This window comes from Petaurus breviceps, unplaced genomic scaffold (genome assembly GCF_028583685.1).
Source record: "Petaurus breviceps papuanus isolate PSGF00001 unplaced genomic scaffold, PetGlider_PUasm1.0 188, whole genome shotgun sequence".
In the NCBI taxonomy this organism is placed as follows: domain Eukaryota; kingdom Metazoa; phylum Chordata; class Mammalia; order Diprotodontia; family Petauridae; genus Petaurus; species Petaurus breviceps.
Genome location: NW_027185804.1, coordinates 15,697,496 through 15,724,556, shown reverse-complemented (window position 1 = coordinate 15,724,556; position 27,061 = coordinate 15,697,496). Strand labels below are relative to the sequence as shown.

At 38.2% G+C, this 27,061-nt stretch overlaps 1 protein-coding gene across 5 annotated transcripts in view; it reads right to left on the bottom strand.

Moving 5' to 3' along the window:
• ANO3 (anoctamin 3) overlaps window positions 1–26,814 on the bottom strand; it is a 538,169-nt gene extending 511,355 nt beyond the window's left edge. For 3 of the 5 annotated variants that reach the window (XM_069091310.1, XM_069091311.1, XM_069091318.1), the window contains exon 1: window positions 26,248–26,814. In XM_069091310.1, coding sequence (XP_068947411.1) covers window positions 26,248–26,392 — 145 coding nt within the window. In that variant the 5' untranslated portion in view covers window positions 26,393–26,814. The remainder of the gene's footprint in view (window positions 1–26,247) is intronic. The other 2 variants (XM_069091316.1, XM_069091324.1) reach the window with 1 other exon arrangement.
• Window positions 26,815–27,061: the final 247 nt, after the last annotated feature.

Genomic DNA, 27,061 nt, shown 5'->3' with positions numbered 1-27,061 from the left:
CTTCTACAGTAGAGTCAGTAAGGACAGTGCCTTGCATCCTGCAGGTTCCTAAATAATTGCTTGTTGAATTTAAATACCAATGGACACCCAGATAATTAAATCTCCCTTTCCACCCAAGAAGACAGGGATATACATTTGATTTTTGCCACAAGGAAAATTAGAGGCAGAGAAAGAGAGAGTCAAAAGTTAGGAAAGTGTAACAAGCAAAGTTATAGTTCCATAACCACTCCACAAGTGCCCCATAGTCCCACAGCAGAGTAGAAAGAGAAGAAGGTTTTTGGCTGGGCTCCTAATCTGATGACATTTTGGTGACATAAGTAAATCCCTGCTTCCACCAATCACTGGGAATTTGGGAAAGAAAGCAATGAAACACATGCATGAACTGTTTCCTGAAATAGAGTTGAATAAGCCTAGCTATAGCCAATCTCAAATGACTAGAGGGGTTTCTGTAAACTGTCCAAGATGAGTCACCCTTCACCCCTTAAAAAAAAAACCCAAAAAAACCTTAAGTAAGTCTCTCATTAATGAAAGGAAGAGAACAGAGCAATGTTGCCTTGGGGACAAATTAAACTTCTATATGCAGTTCAGTTTCCATCTTTTTTTCTCCAGGCAAGGAAGAATAAGGAGTCAGAAACCCTGAGGGCAAAGGTGAAAACCTTGGTTTGCTGTATTTCTGTGTGAGTTCCAAATGATACTTTGGCTTGGGGCCCATTTTGCTATCATTAGGCCACTTGTAGGGAAAGTGAAAAAAAAAAAAAACAAGCTACAAGCTTCCTATGTCTTCTCCAAATAGCACATGTTCTCCTCAGGATGCCTTGGGCAGATACTCAGCTAATGCTTCACTGCTCAGCAGTCAAGGTAGGCAGTCTTTGCCCACCCGATTCTTGTAACCATTGCTCATCGTTATTACATACCAGGTACCTCTCTCTCTAGCCACGCTGATATGCTGGGTCTGTTTACTGTCCATTGTTATCTCTGTTTTCCACCTTTGCATTTTCATCTTTGGAGGTTCCGAGCCCAAGATCCATAAAGTCTTCATTAATGAACTTTACTGCACCCAATCCCCTCGCCCCTGCAAAGCCTCAAGCATGTCAATACAGCATGGGCTCCATTTCTTTTAATCACCTGGCATGACATATTCTCACCTTTCTGCCTTTTAAATACGCTTCCTTCAGATCTTTCTCACTTTTGAATACCCTTGAACAGAGCAGAAGAGAAGGGACCAAGCATTCATTAAGTGCTTACCAGAGTCAGGCACTATATAATGTTTTTTACATCTGTTATCTCACTTGTTCCCGATAACAACCCTGGGAGATAGGTGCTATTGTAATCCCCATTTTAGAAATGAGGAAATTGAGGGAGAGGTTAAGTGACTTTCTCAGTGCTAGTAAGTGTCAGAGGCCAGTCCATCTTCCTGACTCCAGGTCTCGCATTCTATCTACGACTCCACCTAGCATAGTAGCACCTATTAAAATTCTCTTCCTTCAGAATCAGGGAAACATGCAGTGGATAAGAGTGCTGAGCCCAGAGTCAGGAAGACCTGAGCTTAAAACTGAACTCAGACATGAGCTTTGTGAAACTGGGTAAGTCACTTAACCACTACCTACCTTACTTTCCTCAACTTCGAAATGAGGATACTAATGTCTCTCTCTACCAGGGTTGTTATGATGATCAAATGATATAATATTTGTAAAGCACAGTGCCTGGCACATAGTAGGTGCTTAATAAATGTTTATTTCCTTCTTTAATCCTTGAAGGGCCATGCAGTTTAGTGTCTAACTTAAAGGATGTAGATCTAGAAAACCTGGGTTCATTGGCCACCCTAGGTTCTTCCTGGCTACTTGATTTTGAGGGAGATATTCCCCTTCCCAGGCCCTCAGTTACCTGAGATTAATACCTGTCCTTACCAATTGCATATGGATGAAGTCAATAAAGTATCTCATGAACTTAAAACACTATACAAATTTGAATTATTATTCAAGATCCAAAATTTGCCATACATCTTCTAGGAAATGTTAGCTGTCCACAGAACCCAAATGTATTGCCACCTTCCTCTAGAGTTGAGTATTCCTTCCTTGTCCTGCAAGTTTTATCATGTCAAGATGTCAACAGAATACAAAGACGAGCTCCCAAATACTGATTCAACCCCCTTGCTCCCCAGGAAAACTCTGGCTAATACTGGTAACCAATCTGTCAAAAACACATTTATTCAGCATCAGCTATTCGCCAAGCATTGTTAGGCACTGAGGAAACAAATACAAAAGTGAAAATTCCTGCCTTCGAGGAGTTTACATTCTAATAGAGGAGATAACATGTACATTTGGTAGTATTTACAGAGCATACAAAATAAATACAAAGTTACACAAGGTAGGCAGGGATGATGAACAGGTTATGATCTGTATCCTAATGTATTAAGTGCCTACTTTTGTGCCTAGGGATTGGGGGCAGCCTATGAGAAAACATTGTATACCAAAAAGGAAAAGGGTTTAGTGTAGTGGGATCAAACTCAAATAGAAACAGGGAGCAGCGGGTTTGGGGGGGAGACCTAAAGTAGTGATCCTTGGGGTCACAAGGATTAGAAAACAACATAGTTACATTGTCTGTGTACTATTGTATTTTTGTTTATTTTAAATTGGTTTGGGCTCTGTGGTTTTTCTTTTAGTGTCTGACACATCTGCTTTAATATGTAGTAGAAAAGACACTAGATTTGAAAGAAGGCATAGATTCAAATTTTCCGTTGTTTGCTACTTATTAAAACTATGACCTTGGGCCAGTCACCTGTAGTGAATATCATCTTCCTCATCATTGAAAGGAAGGAGTTTAAACCATCTCTAAACACAGGTCTAGCAATAAATCAAGAGATACATAAAGTTTTCTACACGCTTTGAAGTGCTACAAATGTCAGAAATGATAAACATTCTTTCTTATGATTTGTGATTTGAGCTAGGTGTTTGGACCTTAAGGGACATTTGTCTACTAGAAAAAAAAAGTTGCATCATAGATTTACTGTAGACCTTAGAGACCATCAAGTCTACCCCAATACTCAAGGCCAATCCCTTGATTTTGCATGTATGCAAACTTTGGCAGAGAGTAGTTAGGACTTCCAAAGTAGAATTCAATGAATAATCTTACTGTAACACAGTTCTGCATTGCAGAATTGAAAAACATTAAAGTTCGGAGGCACCTCAGAAATTAGATCAACCCCTTAATTTAATGAGAGAACAGAGGATAATGGAGGGAAAGTGACTTGCCCAAACTATGATCCTGGGTCCTTTGGCTCCAAATTCAATTTTCTTTTTAATATACTATGGTGTTATTGTCTTTGTAGCCCCAAGAGATGTGGTTCAGAGCTACAGTCATCTCATCACTTCATAAAATGATTGATCTGGGACAGCTGGGTGGTGCAGTGAATAGAGCACCATCCTTGGAGTCAGAAGGACCTGAGTTCAAATCCGGTCTCAGACACTCGACACACTTACTAGCCGTGTGACCTTGGGCAAGTCACTTAACCCAAACTGTCCTCCAAAAAAACTGATTGATCAAATTCATGTATTGATAAGCAACTATTTTTATATGTATTTTGATAGGCAGGTATAACAATTATCTTACATACCTCCCCCATATTCTTATCCCCTGTTCTTATCTATGAGCTATCATGGCAAATTTTCACCTCGTTTTTTTTTCTTATCCCCTATTCTTATCTATGAGCTATCATGGCAAATTTTCACCTCATTTTTTTTAAATCACAAGGGTCTAGATATTTATTTTGATATAATAGACCACAGTCTGGTTTTATTTGATCAGTTTAAAAAAATCCCGGTGAGGAAGATTTGATGTAAATGGTTCAGAACACTTTCATTTCACATCCAAGGCAAAGAGGGAATGAAAAATGACACTAGCTTAGCATGTGATATCTGCTTATCCTTGTACTCATCAGGCGGAATGAAATATGGAACCATGGGAGCTAGAGATTGGTGATGGCTAATGTTGTAGGTTGTGACTCTGCTACTAGATCGATTACTTCTTTAGAGAGCTCGGAAGTGAGTCTTGCCTTCATGGCCACTGAAGGAGATGTGCCAATTCTGATTGGAGATTGGACTGGTCATAAGAAGAGAAGAAGTGAGACTTTGCTTTTTCCCTTTCATTGCAAAGAAGCATGTAATATATAAGGAAGTCAAAACACCTTCTGGAATAATAGTTGGCGGTGGAACTCAAAGTTTTTCCCTTATACTTCCCATGTGTCACAGAATTTGAGTCCAGTCATGTCTGACTCTTTATGATCCCATTTGGGATTTTCTTGGCAAAGATACTAAAGTGGTTTGTGATTTCCTTCTCCAGCTTATTTTACAGATGAGGAAACTGAGGGAAAGAGGGTGGTGTGACTTGGCTAAAGTCACAGTTAGTAAGTGTCTGAGGCTAGATTTAAACTCAGGTCTTCCTGACTCCAGAATTGGCACTCTATTCATGGTGGCACTAGCTACCCAAGAATTTAAGTAGTGAAAGATAAAGAAGAAACTATTAAATAGCTAGAAATGGAAAATTCTGAGCTAGAAGTAACTGTGGAGATCATCTCATCTGAACTTTTCATTTTACCAATAATGTAAGAACTGAGGTCCACAAATGGAAAATGACTTGTCTAAGGCTACATTGTAAGTGAAATAGCTTTTACTTGAATCCAGGTTTCCCAGAATCTTTATAAGAACCTAGAGAATGCAATAATTTGAATGCAGGATAGTCTAGTTGTTTTTTTTTTTCTGTATCTACCAGGTTCTGGTGTATAAAAAGAGTGTTTAAACTGATTCAGGCTTTAAATTGAATTTATTATTATTAACCCTGAATTTGTTATTACTAATGACTGATATTTGTATAGCACATCATGCTATATGAACTAGTTAGTTCCCAATATCCCTGTGAGGTAGGTATCATATAATGGTAAAAGCCCTGAATTTGACTTTATGGGGCAGTTCTAAAAGCTTATGAACTTCAGTCAAAATATCTTCCAGTTACTAGATGCATGACATTTGGCAGCTTGGTTCACTCCTCTAGGGCCGTGGTTTCTCTTTTATCCAATTGGAGGGATGGTTGGAGTAAATATCTCAGTTTTCTTCCAGCTCTGTATCCAATGATGATGCACATAATTTTGTCGTTATTTTTCAAACTGAGAAACTGAAGTTTAGAGAGAATTGACTTGTTTCATTTCATAGAGTAGCTCATCAGAGTAAGCAGGCTTTTTTCACTCAACCCAAAACTTGGGGGGACCAGTTGGATTTTTCAGCTTTTAGTGAAAGTGGGCAAGAGAGGGAAGTACCATGTTAAACCTGTATATTGGTCATATTTTGGCTCCCTATGAAGAATACTAATTCTACGGTCAGAGTGTCTGAGTTTAAATCTCTATTCTGCTGCCTTTCATCTGTATGACCTTGGGTAATTCACTTAGCAAGAATGATTGACTATTTCCCCATCTTTGAAACGAGGAAGCTGGGCTACAAAATCCCTATGGTCATTCCAACTCTAGATTGGTGACTCAGTCATTGACAGCAAATTCTCATTCCTCTTCCCCCGTCTTAAGTGGTCAAAGAGAATTGAATCCAAAACCTGAATGTAGACTTGTAGGGTAACCTCTAGAAGGCCACAGTGTCCCAAGGTATGTTCACATGGCTACTGAATCATGTGCCTTCACCCAGCACTGCAAACATTTGTTTTGTCATCATGATAGCTTAGTATGGGAGTGAACTTGAACATCCCATCGTGAACTTATGGTTCCTGAGGACAGTGATCAGTCCTTTGAGGAGGTACATGAGTGGGAAGAAGGAAGGACAAATCTGTGGCTAGAAATAACATGATGCTGAAATCAGCAGGCTCCACCATCAAAGTCATGTGGTTTCTCAGGTCATGCTGATCCCAGGAAATGGTGAAACAAACTATGTTACATGTGTAGAATACAACATTATTGTACTATTAACCATGATGAGTGTCAGGAATTTAGAGAAAGATGGGAATACTTAGATAACCTAATATAGAGTGAAGTAGAACCAGCCCATCAATAGATATGAAAAGAAAAGTCACTGAAAAGAAGCTGACTGGTGTGTGGTAATATTAGATAATCTTGGCCTAGGAGAAGAGAATGAGAAAATCTACCTCCCTCCATTTTTGGAGGAGTATGGTTGGTGGTCTGTGGGTATATATACCCACATAGTACTACTACTACTACTACTGCTACTACTACTACTACTGCTGCTGCTACTACTACTACTACTGCTGCTACTACTACTGCTACTACTGCTACTACTACTACTGCTGCTGCTACTACTACTACTGCTACTACTACACCACTACACACACACATATAACACTACATTTATATATTATATATACTACATTTATGTATAATATTTATATGTAATATATAATATTTATATATAAATATGAAATATACTTATATAGGCACACAACATATGTATGCAATGTAAGTACATGTACATTTATACCCATTATACATATATAAACATATATACTCATACACATATATAATACTATATATTATGCTACATTTATATAAATATTTATATGTAATATCAAATATATAAATATGCTATATATTATACATGAACATTATACATTATATACATGCATAAGTGTGTAGATTATATGCACATACATGCTTATACAGACATGTTTTGCACATGTGTATATAGGTATGCATGTGGGTAAACACACTACATACACTATCAGACATGGCAGTTGTTTTAGATGCTTTGACTTAACTGCTTTCTGTGCTCCCAAAGGTAGGCCCAAAGGTAGGCTGAGAGAGGGTATGTATGTAGTAGATATAGAAATGACATAATACAAAACTAGAGAGACTACAATCAAGTATTAATTCTATAGCGATGTAATTACCACCTGCAGCTATAATGATAGGAATAAACTGCCTAAATCTCGCATTCTTTGTTTTGTTGTTGTTGTTTTGCTTTGCTTTGTTTTTGTTTTTGGAGGGAGGAAGGCAGGGCAATCCAAGATCACATGGCTAGTAATTGTTAAGTGTCTGAGGCTAGATTTGAACTCAGGGCTGGTTGTCTATTCACTGCACCACCTGGCTGCCCCTAAATCTCACATTCTTGAAGAGAGAAAATCATATACCTTTCAAAGTTCTAAAAGATGCTATGTGATGGCAGAAAGGACTACATTGAACTCTTTTGGTAAGACAAAATTTTACTCAGATATATTCTCTATATCTGCAGCACCACAGAACAGAAAGGTCAATGAGCTTGTAGTTAGGAAACTAGCTTTCTAGCCTCTATTTCTTTATGAATTATCCCTGTGATTTTGGGCAAGACACAAACTTTTTAGGAGTAAGTTTCCTTTTTTGTAAAATGGTATGGCTAGATTATATTTTAACCAAGATTTCTTTCACTTACAGTATAGATTGAGTATAGGAGGGTCATTTTACGAATTGGATAGTACTTCCAAAAATGCTAGCAAAGACTGATGATTACTTGAAATGAACATTCCATGTTATAAGAATTAATCTATGCAAAGCCTTGAAAATAATCCAGTATCAATTGCATAGAGATCTATCTAGATATCAAGATTCTTAACAATGGGAGGGTGTCTATGAACTTAAAAAATATTTTGATGAGTGTATTTCAATATAATGTATTGCCTTTGTAATCATGAATATTTTAATTCATTTATTTAAAAACATTATTCTGAGTAGGGGTTCAAAGGTTTCAGTGTGACTAAAGGATACATGAATACAAAAATAAAAGGTTATGAAGGTCCAATCTACATTTTCTAGTTATACTCATTAGCACTCATCATTACTGACTAGGGGATTTGATTGTGCCCCAGAAGCACAGATGAACTGATATCATGCTGTGACAATCTCAGTGACATGCTTGATTTCCTTTAAACCTAAATGACTCATGGTTATTATTGATCTAGAGAAGGATGATATTTCATTGACCATCATTGCACAAATGAGGAATCTAAGGTCTTGGGAGGCTGACTGACTCATCCAGTCACACAAATAGCAAATAATTGGGTTAGAAGCCAGTTCCTCTGACTCTAGAGCTACTTAGCTCTTTGCAATTATATAGCATCTTATCATTTTCAAAGCACTTTTACACACCTTCTCTTATTTGATCCTTAAAACAACTCTTTTAAATCGGCAGGACAAGAATTATAGATCTGTTTTACAGATGAGTAAAGTGAGCCTCACAGAGGTTAAGGTGAGAGATGCTACACAAATAATTAGAAGTAGAGGGGAGACTTTTAATCAATATATTGTGGCTCCAAATATCTTTCACTAGGATACTATGTTCCCCTTAATACAATACATGCACGTATACATGTATGTATATTACACAGTGTATATAAAACATGTACACATACATGTATATGTACATATATTTATAGATGTACACATACATGCATGTGTATATAGATATGGATAGATATGTATGAGTACATATATTTTTACAGTCATGAATTATAGTGAATTTATCAGAAAATAAGTGCATTTATGGTTTGAGACAAATTATAATCTCAGGAAATGCATAGAAGAAGGCAACATTTAGCTGAATTGTGAAGATGTAACAGTGACTCACTGAAACTGTTAAACTTAGGACATTTATACTCCATTTAAGTTCAATAAGAACTGTCAATACATATTAAACCGATTGGCAAGGATAGACCCTGGGGACCTTCTGTGGTTTTCCCAATTCTATTAAGGAGTTGAAGAAGTTGTTACATGTCATGTACTACTGAGAACCTAAATGAGGCCCAAGAATTATGGGCAAGGTCTTGCCCTTTGGTGACAAGGTGATAGGAATATGTAGATTGGCTGACATTTAGCTTTTCCAGAGTCCTAGTCCTGAATGTCATTCAGTTGGGATGACTTGGCAGTCAAAAATTTTCAAACCTTATGTGCTCTCTCAGAAAAGAAATTCATTTTTAATGAATATCTACTTAATAATAAAAGCAAAAAAAAAAAAAACAACAGACCTGCAAAGGACCCCGTAAATCTTTTAGTTTTCATTTTAAAGGAGACCCATTGAGGTGAAAAGAAAAGGCTCACTAATAACAAAGCTGAGACTAAAGCCTACATTTGAGTTCAAGGCAGATGTCATTTCCAATTATATCTCATACTTACCTAATGGATGAATATCAAAATAAACAGTGGCACATTTATGGAAAAGGATATGTGTTCTAACAAAGAACCTGATGAATACAGAGAATAAAAGAAAGACATACATGGCCTGATACAAAGTAAATAGAGTCCAGCAATCAATATACACAAGGATTATAACAATATAAATGGAAAGAACTGCCACAGAATAATCAAAATGAAATTTCACATAAATATAACTTTAAGCTTTATTCAAAAGTAGAAGTGAGAACACAACTCCTTTGCAGAAGCCCTGCAGGGGTCCATGGCTGTGGAGTTTTGCATATAATAAGAGATTTTTTTCAACATATTCATAGGTTCATTTGAATGCTTTCTTCTCCCTATTTTTCTTCCTTTGCCCCATTAAAATTGGAGGTCACCGAGGGCAGATGAATGCTTAATACATGCTTGTTGACACAAAAACACACATGCAGATGGTCACACACAATGTGTGTAGACTCACATGTATACGTATGTATCTATATGCACACACATGTGTATATATCCATTAATACATGTGTATAAACACATGCACAACACCCATCTCACTCATTTATATGTGTGTATATGTGTATGTACATGTAATTCATGTAATATATGTAATATAATCAGACACAATACACATACAATTTCTGAATGTGCAGGAAGAGGAAGATTGGGGAAAATCTAGGTGAGATGGAAAGTAAAGATATGAAGAGGCAAAGGTAAGGATGCAACAGGGAGTGGATTAAGCCAGGAGGAAAGCTAGAATAACCTTCTGCAGACCCCCCTCATCTTGTCAGTCCTTTACTCAGAAGCCTTCTCTACTGTGTCTCAGAATAATAGCTTCGCAGAGCTGGAAGGGACATGGAGGTCCAGACTCTATGCAAATTGTTTCTCCTAACATGTGATCACCCAGCTTTCACTCACAAACCTCCAGGGAGAGGGAAATCACTGCCTTCACAGACCACCCCCTGCTTTTGTATACAATTCCACTTGGCTAGGAAGGTTTGCTTGATCTCAGGCTGAAATTTCCCTCCCTGCAACTTCTAGTCTTTGCCCTCCCAGTTCCACCCTCTGAGACTAACCAGGGCTATCCGATCCTTATTCTCTATGACAACCTTTTAGATATCTATAGACAAGTGATCACTTAATAAGCATCAAAGAGCTTCAGCATTGGAATGGAGCTCAGTTGCTGTCTAATTCAACCCAAACCTGAAAAAAAGAACACAATTCATAACTATAGTCTACCTCCTTGTTAAGTGACCCTGGGCAAGTCACAGAAATTCTCTTAACCTTACTCTCCTCATCAGTAACATGGGAATAACAATAGCACTTATTTGAAAGAAATACTGAGAGGAAAAATGAGTATGTATATGTGTGTGTATATGTATATATATGTATGTGTATACATATGTAAAATACTTTGCAAAAAACCATGCTAATTATTAGTATGTCAGACTGGGACAATAGGTCAAATTGTTAACAGTGAACTGACGCAGTCAGGTAGCTATAGAGCACTGGGCCTGGAGTCAGGAAGGCCTGAGCTTAAATCTGGTCTCGGACACTTAACTAGATGTGTGGCCTTGGGCAAGTCACTTAACATCTATTTGCCTCAGTCTCTACAACTGTAAAAAGGGGATAATGATAACACCTTTCTCCAATAGTATGCATGAGGATTAAATATTTGTAAAGTGCTTAGCACATTGCCCAGCACATACGTATATTTAAAATGCTAGATATTATTTTTGGTAGTAGTATCAATAATAAGTTTTCCTACCATTTCATTTGTGCCTAACCTCTCCTTCAGTTATGGTGTACACATTGTAGAACAAGGAGTGTTTCCCTATTTCTTCCATATTTTGCTAATGTCTTCAAAAGAGCTGTATATAGAGCAGTACAAAATTACCCCCCAAACCCCAAACAACCCAGAACTTTTGGTTGACAGTTCTGGAAATCAAATTGAAATATTTTACATCATGGTAGAGTCTGCTTCTAGTGACACCTCCTGACTCTCCATCGTCTTGAGTTGTCTGTCTGGCAATAAATTTCAAATATTCCAAATAAAATCAAAGCTGATGCCGTGTACATCTTCATGAAGTGTTTTAGCTCTGAGATGTGCTTTTGGATTCATGTCATACGATCAGATACAATATTCAAAAGGCATAGGGAGAATGCTCAAGAAGGAGGGGAACAGGGAGGATTGGGAATGAATAATGGGGTAGACTAAAGGGTAGGCAAGCAGAGGAGAGGAAAAGCAGGGTCCCTACTTCACCTATCAACTAATTAGCAGGGATGCTTCTGGACACAGCAACTGGAACTGGGTACTTCATTCAAGCACCTAGATGGCACCTTGTTGTAGTGTTGAGGTTGGAGTCAGGAGGATCTGAGTTTGATTTCAGCTTTAGAAACTTGCTAGCTCTGGGACCATGGTCTGGAACACCACTTATGAGCAGCTTTCCAGAAGAATGCTGCTGTGAACAGCTTTTAAGGTTCTGATTATACAGTACAGTGAACCCTATTCCATAACAATTCAAAGCAAATAAAGGTACACCATTCATAGTATTACAATCGATCACAGAAAATCACAATATAGTATTCACAACAGCTTATCATTAAAATGGCCACATAGTTTCCACCAAAGTGGTCACAATATTAAGAACAAAAAACAATCATCTCAAAGTACAATAGTCAAAGTCTTCCACTCATGGGGCACATTAAATTAACTCAGTCTTCTTATATACAAACAGAATTATTTTTCTGTTTCAGCCAACCCCTTCCTGGTACATCAGCAACAGGAGACAGGAGTTCATACCTTCTGTTTTCCAACATAGGTTTGATCAATTACTAAGTGCTAAGTACCTGCTTATTTGCCAATACAAACGGCTCAAATTATATTACCATTACATGGGAAAGTCACTTAAGTTTTCTCAGTCTCTGTTTCCCCATCTGCAAAATGGAACTAAAAATAAGACCTAACTCCTAGGATTACTCTTGGGATCAAAAGAGATGGCCTATGTTAAGTGTTCTGAAAACACAGAAATATAATATGAATATATGTGAAGATTAAATATATAATATAAATAGATTAATATATCAATATATTGTTGCTATATTATATAATAGCTTATATTATTAATATATTATGCATAATATAATGTTACTATATCAACATATACCAGCATAACATACATTAATATACATATATAACATTACTATACATGCATACTATTAATATGCATCAATAATATTGCTGTCAAAAATTAATATAGTATGATATCAATATAATGTTAATAAATACCACTATATAGAATTTTTACTTCTTTCTCTCTCCTTTTTATCTCCTACTCCTCATCACCAACTCCAACCTGGGAAGAGGTCAACGTGGGGGGAGGGGGTGTTACATAATTTCAAATGATCTTGTCACTGAACAAATTTCAAACTGGAACAGAGCGAAATAAGGTGCATAAATCAACATGACTGCTCTTTTCTTGAACTGCTAAAACCCAGAAACCGAGCAGCTCTGGGGGATGGGATAAATGTCACTTTATACATGAGATACTGTCAGATTAGGAAGCAGAGGAGGTTGAAGGTCTTAGGGCACAAGGGTTGTGTGATGTGGTAGTGACAAGGGACTAAAACAGTAAAATCATTCATTGGCATTGAAAATATTTCTCAGGCTTCAGCCAAGGCATGAAGTCTTACCTATTTGAGATTAAAATGCCCTTCAACATACATTTTTTTTTTCATTTGAAATAACCATAATGAAGTAAATAAATAAAAGGTGTAAGTCCAATGTTTAGCAAAGAATCAGAGATTCAGAGCTGGAAGGGATGAACTAAAACTATCTATGGCCAATTCCTTCATTTTATAGATTAGGAAACTGAGGCCTATCTATAGTAAATGATTTGCCCAAAGTCATAGGAGTAATACATGTCATAGCTGGCATTCAAACCTGGTACCTCTGGCTCTTTCCAAGGTACCATCCTCTGGACTAGGGATTCTGAGGAGAGAGAGAGAGAGGAAAAAGAAAGAGACAGAGAGAGAAACAGAGACAGAAACAGAGAGAGAGACAGACAGACAGAGATAGAGAGAGAGAGAGAGAGAGACAGAAACAGAGAGAGAGAGAGAGAGAGAGAGAGACAGAAACAGAGAGATGGAGGCTGCGAGAGAGAGAGAGAGAGAGAGAGAGAGAGAGAGTCTGGAAGAGCCTATGTATGTATTCTTAGAACAAAGCCTTTTTAAATAATTAAAGAAAATGCTAAATTCAAATTAGAGCATAGTGAAAATAAAGATGTATTTTTCCCTCATCTAAATACATAATCCTCTGAAATCTATCGATAGACCCCAGATTAAAATACCCTGTTTTAATACTTCACATACATTACCTCATTTGAAAGCCTTTTTGAGGTAGAAAATATAAAGCTTACTAATCATTTCACATGTGAGGAAATTGATGCCCAGAGAAACAAACTATCTAGTCAACACTTATAGAACATGTAATTTGCAGATCCAAAACAGCTTTTTAGAGTCTCATTTTATTTCCATTGTTGCCCCACTTGTCTCCTTTTAGGGAATTTTAGGTATCCTGCTACTCTCTATAAATATGAAATAAAAAATAAAATACTAGCTATCTTCATACCAGTTTGGAAGAACATTTTTATGCATGTGTATATGTCTATCTGCCTTCTATCTAAGCTATCTATGGATCCATAGACTTACACCTATGTCTACATCAGGACAGATATACATACAACCAGTATATGTATCTGTACATGCATATGTATAATTTTATCTTTATTCAGTTACAGAAGGTTGGATTTCATCCCTGAAGGGATCCCAAAGCAGAACACCAGGGCTCCTCAGGAATATGACAATAGCCAAAATTTTAAACTAGATATTTCTCTAAGACACTGGGAAGAAACAAGTCCTTCCAGGGTAGAAGGATTCCACTCTAAATTAGGAACCATTTCTAGTGTTGACTCTGATGGTAAAGTAGCTTTATCAACCAAGAGAGGAATCTTCATATTTGATTATTGAAACTGGAGTATTTCATGTTGGACAATTCTTACTTTGAGTTTTAATCAGTAGAAAGACCAAAGGACTTATACTTTTTTACAAAACAAACAAACAAAAAAAAACAAAAACAAAAAAACCTAAACAAACCAGAACCTTTAAATTTCTCCTTCTGAAAATTAAGCCAAATACCTTCAAAATCGTCATGCTTAGATCCTTTCTTCCTGTTCCTTGTCACCACTTACAACTCAAAGGGAGCTATTTGACTATGCCTTTAAACCCTAATGACTCTGGCTTTAACTGATTGGTCGATAATCAGTCCCAGCCCAGCCTCTCTTGTTCACTGGGTTTCAATGGCTTAGAGTGAGTATAAATAACAATTATCTCTGTTCTGATAAGAAACTCTGAGGGTCTTTCCCTCCAAGACTGATTCCTTTATAAAGGTAAATTAGGCCATCTTTTGCCTCAATTCTTCTCCTTGCTTTTAATTACTGAATAGGTATTACCTCAAATAAGCTGAGACCTGAGAAAGACCTTAACTTAAAAAGGCCAAAGTGTCCTAATACTTCAGGGCCACTTGTTTTGACCTTTGTCTTGCCATTGTACTTTGATGACTCTGGAGGAGAAAGTGAGGCTGATGACTTTGCACAGTCATGTCTCACTTAAATCCAATTCACCTGCAAGTCAAGGTATCACTCACCCTCCTTCTGTCATTGGCCCTCTTCAAGAACGAGGGATGAATGACAACAACATGACTCACCTACTCAGCCTTGAACTACTTTGTCAAGACCCTTCAACTCAGACATTGAGCACCTACTATGTGCCAAACATTGTACCAGACATTAAGGACAAAATAATTCCTGTTTTCAGTGGTTCATGTTCTGGATTGCTTTATTCCTTGTAGACGTATCCCCAGCACCTAGCCCATTTATATAAGGCATGTATAAGGAAGCAAACGCAAATTATATATGATGTCAAACTAACATTTAAGCATCTACCATGAGCAAAGTACTACCTAAGTACAGGGGATACAAAGGAAGACAAAATCACAGTCTGGCGTCAAGAGGTTCAGAGGCTAATAGAAGAGGGGGCTGGAAGAATAGGAAACAGTTCAGGACAAAAAGGCCATACAGAGAAAAAAAAATTGAAGATAGTTTCAGAATATATGCAGGCATCTGATCCTACAACGAAGGAATACTGGGAAAAGTTCTGATGGATTCTAAGATCTTAGCCAAGACTTGAAGGAAGCCAGGAGGGAGATAAAGGAGAGCAATTCCTGGAAAGAGTGACAGCCAATGAAAAGGCTCAAGTCAGGAGATGAAAGGTAAGAAGTGGCCCCTAAAATGTTCTCTGAAGGAAGCTAGGGATTCTTGGAATCAGGTATACCAGAAAAGAGCCTGGCTTCTTAATCATCATTGTAATCATACTGGAGCTCAGTTCCTTCCAGTATTAAGTTTTATTCAGATATTTTACTGAATGACAGCTGTATAGAAATTGAACAATTTTTGAAAGTCACATTAGCATTAATAGTGTATGTCATCAGTGAATATCGAACATAAATATTGGACAAACTAATGACTTCAGCTGGATAGCAGACATCAAGGTTCTAGAAGGAAACCCGATGAAACTAAGACATAGTGCAGTGCTCAGCAGCAAAAAGACATAGGAGAGTCAAGAGAGTCAAGTAGTTGATGATGCCCCTAGCTGCTGGTGCCCACTCTTCCCCTGTGTATTTAATTTTTATATGTATTTATATTTCTTTGCTTTATATTTGCTCTGCATATGCTTATATATCTAGTCATCTACCTCATTAGAACCAAGACTCCGTGTCAGTGGGGATTGTTTCATTCCTTGTAGATGTATCCACAGCATGTAGCACACAATATATGCTTACTAAATATTCACTTGTTGATTGAAGAAAACCTTGGTAGACAGTGTGGCAAAGAACACTGAACTAGGAGGCAGAATGCCTAGGTCTTAGATTTAGTTCACCTTCCTGTGAGCTATGTGTCTTTGGATAAGTTTGTTTCCCTCTCTGGGTGCTTTATCCTTTCATCTATAAAATGAAGGGGTTGGACTCCATGATTGCTAAGTTCCCATTTGTCTCTAAAATGTCATAATGCTATGTTTAGAGGAAGTTATCTCTGGGAAGTGGCACTCACTGGTGGTCCAAGGAGAATGCATAAGATATATCTTGATGAAGTGAGGAGGGAGCATATTTCATTTATGAATAAAAAGGGTTATCGTACCACAAAGGCATTCAAGTTGGAAAGACAGTTACTTGATAGAGGAGACATAGTTAGGAAGGAAGCAGAGCTGGGATTAGCACCCAGACAATCAGAGCTGGAAGAAACCATAGAGCCATTTGTCCAACATCCTTTACAGATGAGGAAACTGAGTGCAAGAGAGGTTGTGTCTTGTCCAAGGTGATGTAAGTTGTAAATAACAGAAATTCACATTGAAGCCATTTCTTCTGACTCCAAACACATGAGATTTTACATTGTACCATGGTGGATGGCTTAATGGATACAGTGCTGACATAAAGACCTACTTGAAATCTGGTCTCTGACACTTACTAGCTGTGTGATACTGGGCATGTCACTTAACTTCTGTCAGTCTCAGCTTCCACATCTGTAAAATGAGGCTAATAATAGCACCTACCTCTCAGGTTGTTATGAGGATCAAATGAGATAATATTTATAAAGTCCTTACCACAGAGCTTGGCACACACAAGGCTATAACACACCATTTACAGTTTTCTACAATTACGGTCAAGATTCTACAAGCAACACTCGAGAGACTCTACTCTATTAGAGAGCATTAATCAGAGAGTATCAGGGGGAAGTTCAGCAAATGCTGGACCAAGTTCTTCCCCCTTCAGAGTCTGTCACTTTGTAGAAGCATCGATCCCATATCTGAAGGGAAAAGGGTGACTTTGATAGGAATTATGCCTGGTTTAGAGAGTTACTGGCTGTCTTAATCAATGCTTAGTGATTAGCTGTGATTTCTCTCAGTTAGTATGTCACAGATGCCCCTTGCTCAAAGAGGTTCTTGACTTCCACCATAATCGGACCCATCTCTATGAGGACAGCAATCCAAACAGCCAATAACTGACAAGATTCTCCAGTTTGTTGCCATGGTGACCGCCTGGCAAGGCCCACTGCATCTAGTCAACTGCAGTGCTATCTTTTTGCCCTTTGCCCCAGTTCTTCCCCATCCTCCCATCCCTGGGACCATAATCAAAGCAACACAAGTATTGTTATAGCAAAGGTTACTAGTAACAGTCTACTACTGCCCCAATGCTTCATGAACCATCTCAGAGACTTTACAAGCAAAATAGGCATCCCCAGTCACCATTCCCTAATGTGTATTTTATCTTCCTAATTTAAGGTTTTTGAGGGAAATGATTGTCTCCTTTTCCATTTTTATCTTGAATGTTCCATATAGTGGAGGCCAAAGAGAAAGGATTTAATAAGTGCATTTTCATTCATTTATTTATTCATATTGTATGAAGGAAAGCATCAATACATGTAGGGTATAAAAGTACCTCCATAAAGGGATGGACTACTACTTACTTTCAACTAAGCAGAAGACCACTTTAACTATAGCTCAATTGAGATATGCTTACAGGGCCCATAATTCCCTCCTTTACTCTTTCAGGTAATGTTTTGGAATTTCTTTCCATTAGCACTTATAGCATGATAACAATAGCAAGGCATGATGGATAGAGGGTTGGCCTAAGTGTAAGGAAGACAGGAATACATGGGTTCAAGATCTGCCTCTGACACAGATTAATTGTCTGACCCATTGTAAGTAATCTACCCTCTTGATTCCCTACAATTTTCTCAGGCTTCAAGTTGCAGAAAAGATTCCCACTGGCATTAATAGAAGGAGTTTCCTCATTAGAAGTTCCCTTTAACAAGGGAATCACTCATCCATTAAAAAAAACACAGCAGAAACTCAAATGTACACAATGTTCTATAACCCACAAAGCTATTAAGTAGAAAGACAGAGTGGTATGGTGGAAGGAGCCCAAGAATGTGAAAAAATTTGAGTTAAATTCTTGGCTGGATCACTGAACTAGCTATGTGACCTTGGGCAATTGCATTCAATAAACTTTAGTTTTTTGCATCTATCAAATGTGGCTAATAATTTCCTTGTATGACCTACCCCACTGAATTGAAGCAGGGAAAGCTTTCCATAAAGCAGAAAGTACTAGAAAATGTTATGTACAGGGGCGGGTAGGTGGCGCAGTGAATAGAGCACCGGCCCTGGAGTCAGGAGGACCTGAGTTCAAATGCAGCCTCAGACACTTAACACAAAAATTATCTGTGTGACCTTGGACAAGTCACTTAACCCCAATTGCCCTCCAAAAAGCAAAAAAAAATACTTTTTATTGGGGTGGCTAGGTATTGCAGCGAGTAAGAGCACCAGCCCCTGAGTAGGGGTGACCTGGGATCGAATCTGGGCCGAGACAATTAGTAAACACCGAGAAACACCTGGCCGTGTAACCTTGAGCAAGTTACTTAACCCCAACTGCTTTAAAAAATGTTATTTACACTTAAAAAAGAAGACTAAGAAGTAAATAAAATACAGACAGTGTGGCACAATGGAAAGAGTTCTGGTTGGGAGATTCATTTGTCAAATGGGGGATTTAAAGCAAATAGATTTGGAAATCTCTTCTCACTTTAGAGCTATGATGCTATGACATATTCTCCCACTTACTTACTGTTTGCTCCTGAGCCAATCATTTGCCTTTTTCATGACTTCATATCCTCTTTCGTACAATGAAGGAGTTTATTCAACCTGCCAAGCTCTTTTCAAGCACATACACTGTCATCCTAGGCAAGTTATATCTTTATTGATAGAGGGAGAAGTTTTCTTGGATATTAGACTTAAGGTTCTTCTTCAAACTTCAGCAACTATCATAATGGGATGCTATGTGTAAACTCTGTGAAGCTTATTGGTCTCTGGGTTTCCAGGCAGTACAAAATTCCAATATGCCTTTGACTGTGCTGTGTTCTCAGCCCTCTTTCTTAAAGGCTTTCCTTTCCTTACTGAGAAGGTTCTTAGAAATTGTGAAACAACGTGGTATTAATTCTAAAAGATCTGGCACTTGTTCTAAGCCATATGTTTAGAGTCTGTAAACATCTGCCACACTGGGAGGAAAACATGTCAGTTTGTGCCATGTTTTTAATAGTAACTCCTTTTGGAGAGTAAAGTAGCTCCTTTCTGAGCAGCTAGTGGTGCTCATATTCAGTTCAATTATTCCATAGGTAGGATGTCTCTTGGGAACATGCAGCAGACTGTAGGTAGGTGGAATACTTGGGTTTGGGTTTGGGTTTGGATTTTGCTTCGGCTAGTTTGGTGAAATGAAATTTGACACTCATTTTTCCTTCTTTATCTATAAATTCAGGATTTTAAAACAGCCCTGTTTCTCTTAGAAAGGAGTTAGTATTATATTTCTGGAACTTCTGACTTAAAAGGAATTTCAGAGGTCACTTGGGAACAGATAAAACCTGTCAAGAATGTTAACGCAAATAAGAATTCCCCCAATAATACTTCTCACAAATGTTCAATCACATGTTGTTTGAAGAGCCTTACACTAAGACTGAATCCCCTGCCTCCATATGTAAATCCTCTTTTGGATTACCTTTTAGTTTTGGAAATCCTAATTTGTTCAGAATTATTTTTTCTTGTTCCCCAACCCCAACCCATCAGGTATAAATTTGTTTCCTTATAACTTTTGCCATCGTTCCTATTCCATTTCCTGGATCTACATGGAACAAACCTACATCTTCTTCCATGGGATGACACAACATACAACCTAAGGCTTATATTCTCTAGGCTAAATAACCCCAGGTCCTTCACCTGTCATTCACATCGAACAAATCTGAGGTTTTGTACTCTCTTGATGTGTTCTTTCTGTGTGTGATTCCCCAAGATTATCAATGTCCTTCCTAAAGTGAGGCACCCAGCACCAAATCTACCTCTTTAGAGGTGGTCTCATCAGAGTAGAGTTACAGTGGGACAGTTTCTCTGTAATGTAGCTCTGGACATTAAGCATCCATCAATGGGGGCTAGTGTAGCATTAGAGTTTCTATTTGTATGTTGTTGCTTTGGCTACATAAGACAGATGTGACCCTATGTCTTTCATGCTGGCCCTAAACATTAACACACTCAACTCAACAATAACAACATCAACAAAATTAAGTATCTACTATGTGTAAGGCAGTGTGCTAATCTCTTTAGTGTCATAGACTAACATGAAGAAATAACGTAGTCCTGATCATTCTTCTAATCCTTTTGGCTAAATGCTGAGAGACCAAACTGTCTACGAAAGTATAGGCTTAAGGACATTTTAGCATACATACCCAAGGAGAGGAACATGATTTGCTTAAGACAGCTGATTACATCTGCTTTCTTAGGGAGAGAAACAGGCCCAAAGATAGTCCTGGCAAGGAGAACTTCCTGGTGAGAGAACACCTTCTCTGTCACTTATAGTATGAGAGAGTTGTCTAGAACCTGGAGAGGTTGTGTCTTGTCCAGGGTCAAGTACTTAACTCAGGTCTTCCTGGTTCTGAGACTAGTTCCCTATTTGATTACTTCCTTGTATGCATTAAACTATGAGCTACTTACTAAAACTATTGGATCTTTAAGAGCAAATACTATGCCGTTCAGCTTGGTATCTCCTTCTGCAAAACAGAGACTCAGATGTTTCTGGAGAGAGTGGGAACAGACTGCTTTATCTGGCAGTAGCTAATAGGGGCTCCTTAAACATTTGATCACAGTGACAGGCACAAGAGGCCATAAATCTAAATAATCTTTCTGGCACTTTCACACATAGATCAAATAAGGTGCAATTGATGTTCTTCAGTCATTTCTGTTGGTTCTGACTTTTTGTGACCCTATTTGGGGTTTTCTTGGCAAAGAGGCTGGAGTGGTTTGCCATTTGCTTGTCCAGTTTATTTTACAGATGAAGAAACTGAGGCAAACAGGATTAAGTGACTTGCCCAGGGTCACACAGCTAGTAAATACCTGAGGCCAGATTTGAACTCAGTTCTTGCTCACTGCAGACCCACCTCTCTATCTAATGAGCCCCTTAGCTGTTCCAAATTACACTTAACATGTTTATTTTTCAAATACACATGCCTCAAGACAAAAGACTTGTTTTTTTTGTTTTTAGATTTCCTTCTTGAGTATCTTAAGCGACTACCTGGTTTATATACAGTTAATTAGCTTAAACAATTATTTTTCCCTTAGGTAAGAAGATAGTGACAAGGTCTGCATTCTTAATATCAAAACTCCATATCTTCACAACTGGAAACAATAAGGCTCTATAACAGAAAACAATAGGATGCCAAACATGGAGAGTCCCAAAAGAATTCACCAAATCCATATTCTTCATATGATTGGTGAGGAAACTGAGGTTCAAACATGGGTAGTAGCTTTCATATAACTATGTGGAACTTGCCCAAACTTGGACGCCTGAAGAATGGCAGAACCCTGAAAAGAGAAGCATGTGGCCTTACCCAATATATGAGTCAATTGGAATACTTGGGGGATGGTTAAATCAGTAAATATTAGAAGTTTATAGACACATACAATCATTTTCTTTTGTTTATTCTTTTGATACTTTCTCATCTTGCATGTTCATTATTGTTATTTGATTAAACTCTACTGTTTCCATTCCTTTATTTGTTTTCATGAGTTAAAATAAATAGTTTAAAAATTAATAGCTTATATCAATAATAATGAAGCAATAGAGCCTAAAATGTAAGGACCCTGTGATTTTTTAAAATATTATCCCCAACTATGGTTCCTGCTACTTATTAATTGATCAAGAAATACATGTGGATATTAGGATAAATGGGAATAATAAAATTATTGCAACTGAGTTTTACACTGACTTCTAAAAAGCTTGCAAACTACTCATCATGCTTGCAAACTACTCATCATCACTCCTTGATCTCTTTCACTCATTCCATCTTTTATTCTGGGAATTTTCACTGGTATTTCCCCAAAGAACAGAATCCTCTCCTTCCTCATCTCTACCTCCTAGTAGGCCTGGCTTCCTTCAAATTCTATTTTATGTTCTATTACCTATAGTAAGCCTTTAGTGGTCCTCTCCAATCATAATGTTTCGGGAAGGAATAGGAATAAAGAATCATTTTACCAGTTTTTTTTTCTTTTTATAGTTTATTTTTACAGAATTGACTTCATGTTGTCACTTTATTAGACTATGAAGTCTTTGAGAGCAGTCACTGTCTTTTGCCTTTATTTTGACCTTTAGTGCTTAGTAAAGTGCCAGGCATACAGTCAGCATTAAATAAATGTTTATTGACTGAATATTTGCCAGCTAACCAAAAGGATAAATGCAGGATCTTTGTACCTCAAGTACTTCCATTGTGGAAAACTTGGGAAGGATACAAAGAAGATGTTCACAGGACGGTCAGGTTTGCATGGATTATGCAGTTTATGGATGGGTTTTGGCCTTCATTTTAGGAGGAGAGGATGAGATCCTAGATCTGTTTGAATATTAAAAAAAAAGTGATACCATTGGTTGGGATGATCCCTTCCATATCTGTGTGTTCATCCCTCTAAGTTCAGTATAAGATATTCCCCCAAAGGGGCCAGATGTCTTATTCACTTTCCTCTAAGACCATGAGCATACAAGCTGATCATTTGGGCTGTGTAACTGCTATCCTTCTCCCTCAATGTCCATTTTGTGTTTCCATCACACATTTCTGTGATGACATCTATCATCTCTTTCTGATTTTCTTCAAAATTCTCCATCTGAGATCTACTGCAAACTGTGCACACCCACAATAGGCTTCTCCACTGACTTTTGTGTGATATTCTTTAAGAGCTGATAGCATTTCAATTTATTTTTATGTGCCATAAAATGTTAAACCCAAATCATCAGGAAATCCATAATGCTCAGTGCTTAATCCATTGTGTCACGTTCATTCTCAATTCTTCAGAGCCTCTAATGTTCCATGTCTCACAGCCAAGACACATCATCAGTTGAATATTGGCATGAAAAGATCAAGAAATGACTAGGGATAAAGACAAAAACAAAGCAGCCACATCCCTCAAAGGAAATTATATTATGTCAAGAATATATGGCACATTCGTAAATAAAAGTTATATGAGGAAAATTGAAATAGAGGAAATGAACATCTTAAGATTAGAGAGGGAGGTGTGAAGCATGGAAGGCATCAATAAGAAAGCGGTATCTAAGATGAGCCTCAGAGCAAGGCTTCTGAGAAACGTAGGAAGGATGTGGGACATTCCAAGTATTAGAAACAAGATTGCAAATTCACAGAAGTGCAAGATACTTGGGGAAGAGCTACTAAGTAGTTCAGAATGCATGTAATGTAGTATTTATGAAGGAAGAATAATCATGATCACAGTAATAATAATAATAGCTATATATATATATATATAGAGCGAGAGAGAGAGAGAGAGAGAGAGAGAGAGAGAGAGAGAGAGAGAGAGAGAGAGAGAGAGAGAGAGAGAGAGAGAGAGAGAGAGAAGGGAGTACCAGGAAAGAGAGAGAAGGAAAGAGAAAGTAAGAAAACACACACTTTAGGGTTTGCTAAGTGCTTTATAAATATTATCTCATTTTACCTTCATGACAACCTTGGGAGTTAGGTGCTATTATTATCCCCATTTTACAGATAAGGGAACTGAGGCAGGACAGATAAGTGCCAACTGTAGGAATTCCTGACTCCAAGTCAATTGCTAGGTCTTCTGTAGATTTTTGAGGAGAAAAGAAACTTGCCTAAGAGTCACAGAGCCTAGGTTTGATTCTCAGGTCTTTTATTTCCCACATGCTTGATTCTGGGCAAGTTGGTGTGTCAGTCAACAAGCACCTCACTTTAAAAAAAAGTCTCATGTCTTCCTCATCTCATGTAACCCAGACACCTTTCCCTACTATTTTTTCCTCCATCCAGTCTCAAATGAAGAACTCACCTTTCTCCTTGCCAAGGCAAATCCCTCTCCTGCAGGCATGGGGACTGTGAAGCCTTGAGGCCACATATGGTTCCCTACCCCTGCAGTCTACTCAGGACTTTGATCCTATCCCATCTTCTTTATCAGAATGCCTCTGTACTGTCAAAGTGTTGTGATAGAGATTCTAAATCCCTAGTCATCAATTATTCTTTGGGAATCAAACATATAAATGCAGCATGGCATTGTAAATAAATGCCTGAGTCAGAGTAAGGAAAACCCAGACTCAAGTCCTATCTCTGACATATTGTGATTATGGACTCCAGAGCAAATCACTTTAGTAGGAGCAGTTAGGTGGTTCAGTGGATAGAACTCCAGGCTTGCAGTCTAGAAGATCCATCTTGCCCAGTTCAAATTTAGTCTCAGACAAAGACTTACTGTGTGACAATGGATAAATCACTTAACCCCACTTGCCTCAATTTCCTCACGCACAAAAAAAATATGAGCTGGAGAGGCCAATGGCAAACCACTCCAGTATCTCTGCCAAGAAAAACCCAAATGGGGTCACAAAGAGTTGCACATGACTGAAAAATGACTGAATGACAAGCAAATCACTTAACTTCTTAGAGTCCCAGGGAATTTTGAAGATTAACAAATTATAGATGAATTGTTTATTTGAATTTGTAGGAGGATTTTCACAGAGAGTTCCCTTTGGGAATGAAAGTGAAGATTGAAATAAAAGTCATCCCTCCTCCCACCTCTGGTACACATGTTTATATGTCAAATCATGTACAGATATTTATTAAGCTTTTAGAGTGAGCAAAGCAGCACGTACACATGATTAAGCTATCACATACATCAAAATATGTAACATAGAACATCTGTGGAGAGAATGTTTACCATGAATTAATGGATAAATGTTGAAAGGGGGCAGGGGAGGGGGGAGAGGGAGAGGGAGAGGGGAGAGAGAGAGAGAGAGAGAGAGAGAGAGAGAGAGAGAGAGAGAGATTTTTAGGAAATAATAGTCTAGAGGGTGGCTAAAAGATTTAATATTTGTTCAAGTCTTTTTCATTCATGTATGATCCAAACCCTTGGTACCATTCAGAGAAATAATGGCTTTGCCAGCTGAAGACATTTATACAACAACTAAGGGATTCTGATAAGCAGAGATAGCTTCTCAATGGAATTAAAACTTTCCTTCAGGCAGACAGGAGGCTTTATCAATTTAGTTCAGCTGTTTTTTTCCCCTCAGAGCCTAAATCCCAGTTATTCTAACACATCTTATAACTGTTCATCAGAGAGGCCCCTGATTGCAAACAAAACTTCTAAATTTCTTCATCAGTGAAAAAAAAAAAGATTATTTCTGCCTTTGTGCCTTAAAATACAGAAGCGTTTGGGAATTGAATAAGGAAAGTAAGGACCTGACTGATTTCTGAATAATTTGGGGGTTTTGTGTTTGTTTTTGTCTTTTTCTCCCCTTTCTTTGGCTAAGTAACACCTGTAGGTTCAATAAACTAAATTTATACTCTCAGAGTCGCTTCATTTCATCTGCAGGTGCAACATCTAAGTTAATTCAGGAATAATGTCAGCCACAAGACAACCGTAGGCCCCAGGCCAAGAAACCAGTAAATCTATTTTTAATTTTTGTGCCTTGTTCTTAGAGGCCCTGAGATAAATCAGGTGGAAGAAAAAATACCGAGATGTTGTCTCTGGAATCCACACTGGTAGGGGTTACTTAATGTCTTAAGTTAGTTCAGCCTCTCCCCCGCCCCAAAAAAAACAATATTCCTGGACCAAATTTGTCCAGAGAAACCTTCTACTGTGTTCCTGATCCCTGATAAGTTTACTTTTCTGACAATTCACTTTCTAAACACAGACACAAATATAAAAATCCTCTGGTCTAGTCATTATCTTCATCATCATCCTTATTTTGCAAAGAGTTATTTGTAAAGTTGAGGGAAAATAAAGAGTCAAAAACCCAAAACTGAAATCTGCTTTCACACCATGCAGATGAACAGATTGCACCAACACATTTTCCCCATAATCAGAATTGAATCGGCAGACAGGTAAGTAAGGCAGCAGATCCTGGTGAGAGAGAAGAAGAAAAAAAGTTCCCATCAGTGAAAGCTTACCAGTGGGCACAGAGGTGGACAGCTGGCTTTCCAGTTGGCTGCAATCAACGTGCCATTCAGCAGAGCTGACATCTTGGTGGGAGGTGAACTCCTGCTGGAAGCCTTCAGGAGAAAGATGACCCAGCTCAACTCTCCCAGCTGACATTGTAAAATGTCACAGGGAGCAATGAAAGCTGTCTGGTGGTTCTAAGGCAAGGTTAGGAGACTCAGGAAGGTCAAAGCCACCTTCTTCAGAGCAGCTGTGTCTCCAGGCATCCCAGAGAGAGGTGAAGAGCTCTTTGTCCACTGGAGAAAAGACAAAACCAAACCTGCAAAGCTCTCTCTCTTTCCAGGAAGTGGGAGGCATGCACTCATGTTTCTCAACTCTTAACTCCTCTACCAGACTTAAGAGGATGTTGGGGTTTTCCTTTAAGATTTGCAGCTGCCGGCTTCCTCTCTGTGGAAGGGTAGCTTTTGCCCAGGACTCTTGTGGGAATTCAATTGGCTAAGCAGAGGCATCAGGGACTACAGAAAGCCGGCTCTTAATAACTTAGTTAGAGAAGCCCTCATTCACTTTTCTGTGTACAATGGATCAGCTGGGTGGGGCTAAGCGATGCCAGGGAATGCATTCCATCCCACAGCTCATCAGAGAGCTAACTAGCTTTTCTGATGGGATCTGTGCCAACATTAAAAGTCCTGGGTCACAGTCCTCAGACCCATGCAAATCCTGGTGTTTGGAGCAAGAGTATAGTAACCAAATAGCAGACAAAGTTACCCCTTGGAATGCTAGAAAACCAAAGCATCCCTCGAATATGTGGGTTACTGGCTGTCTCCA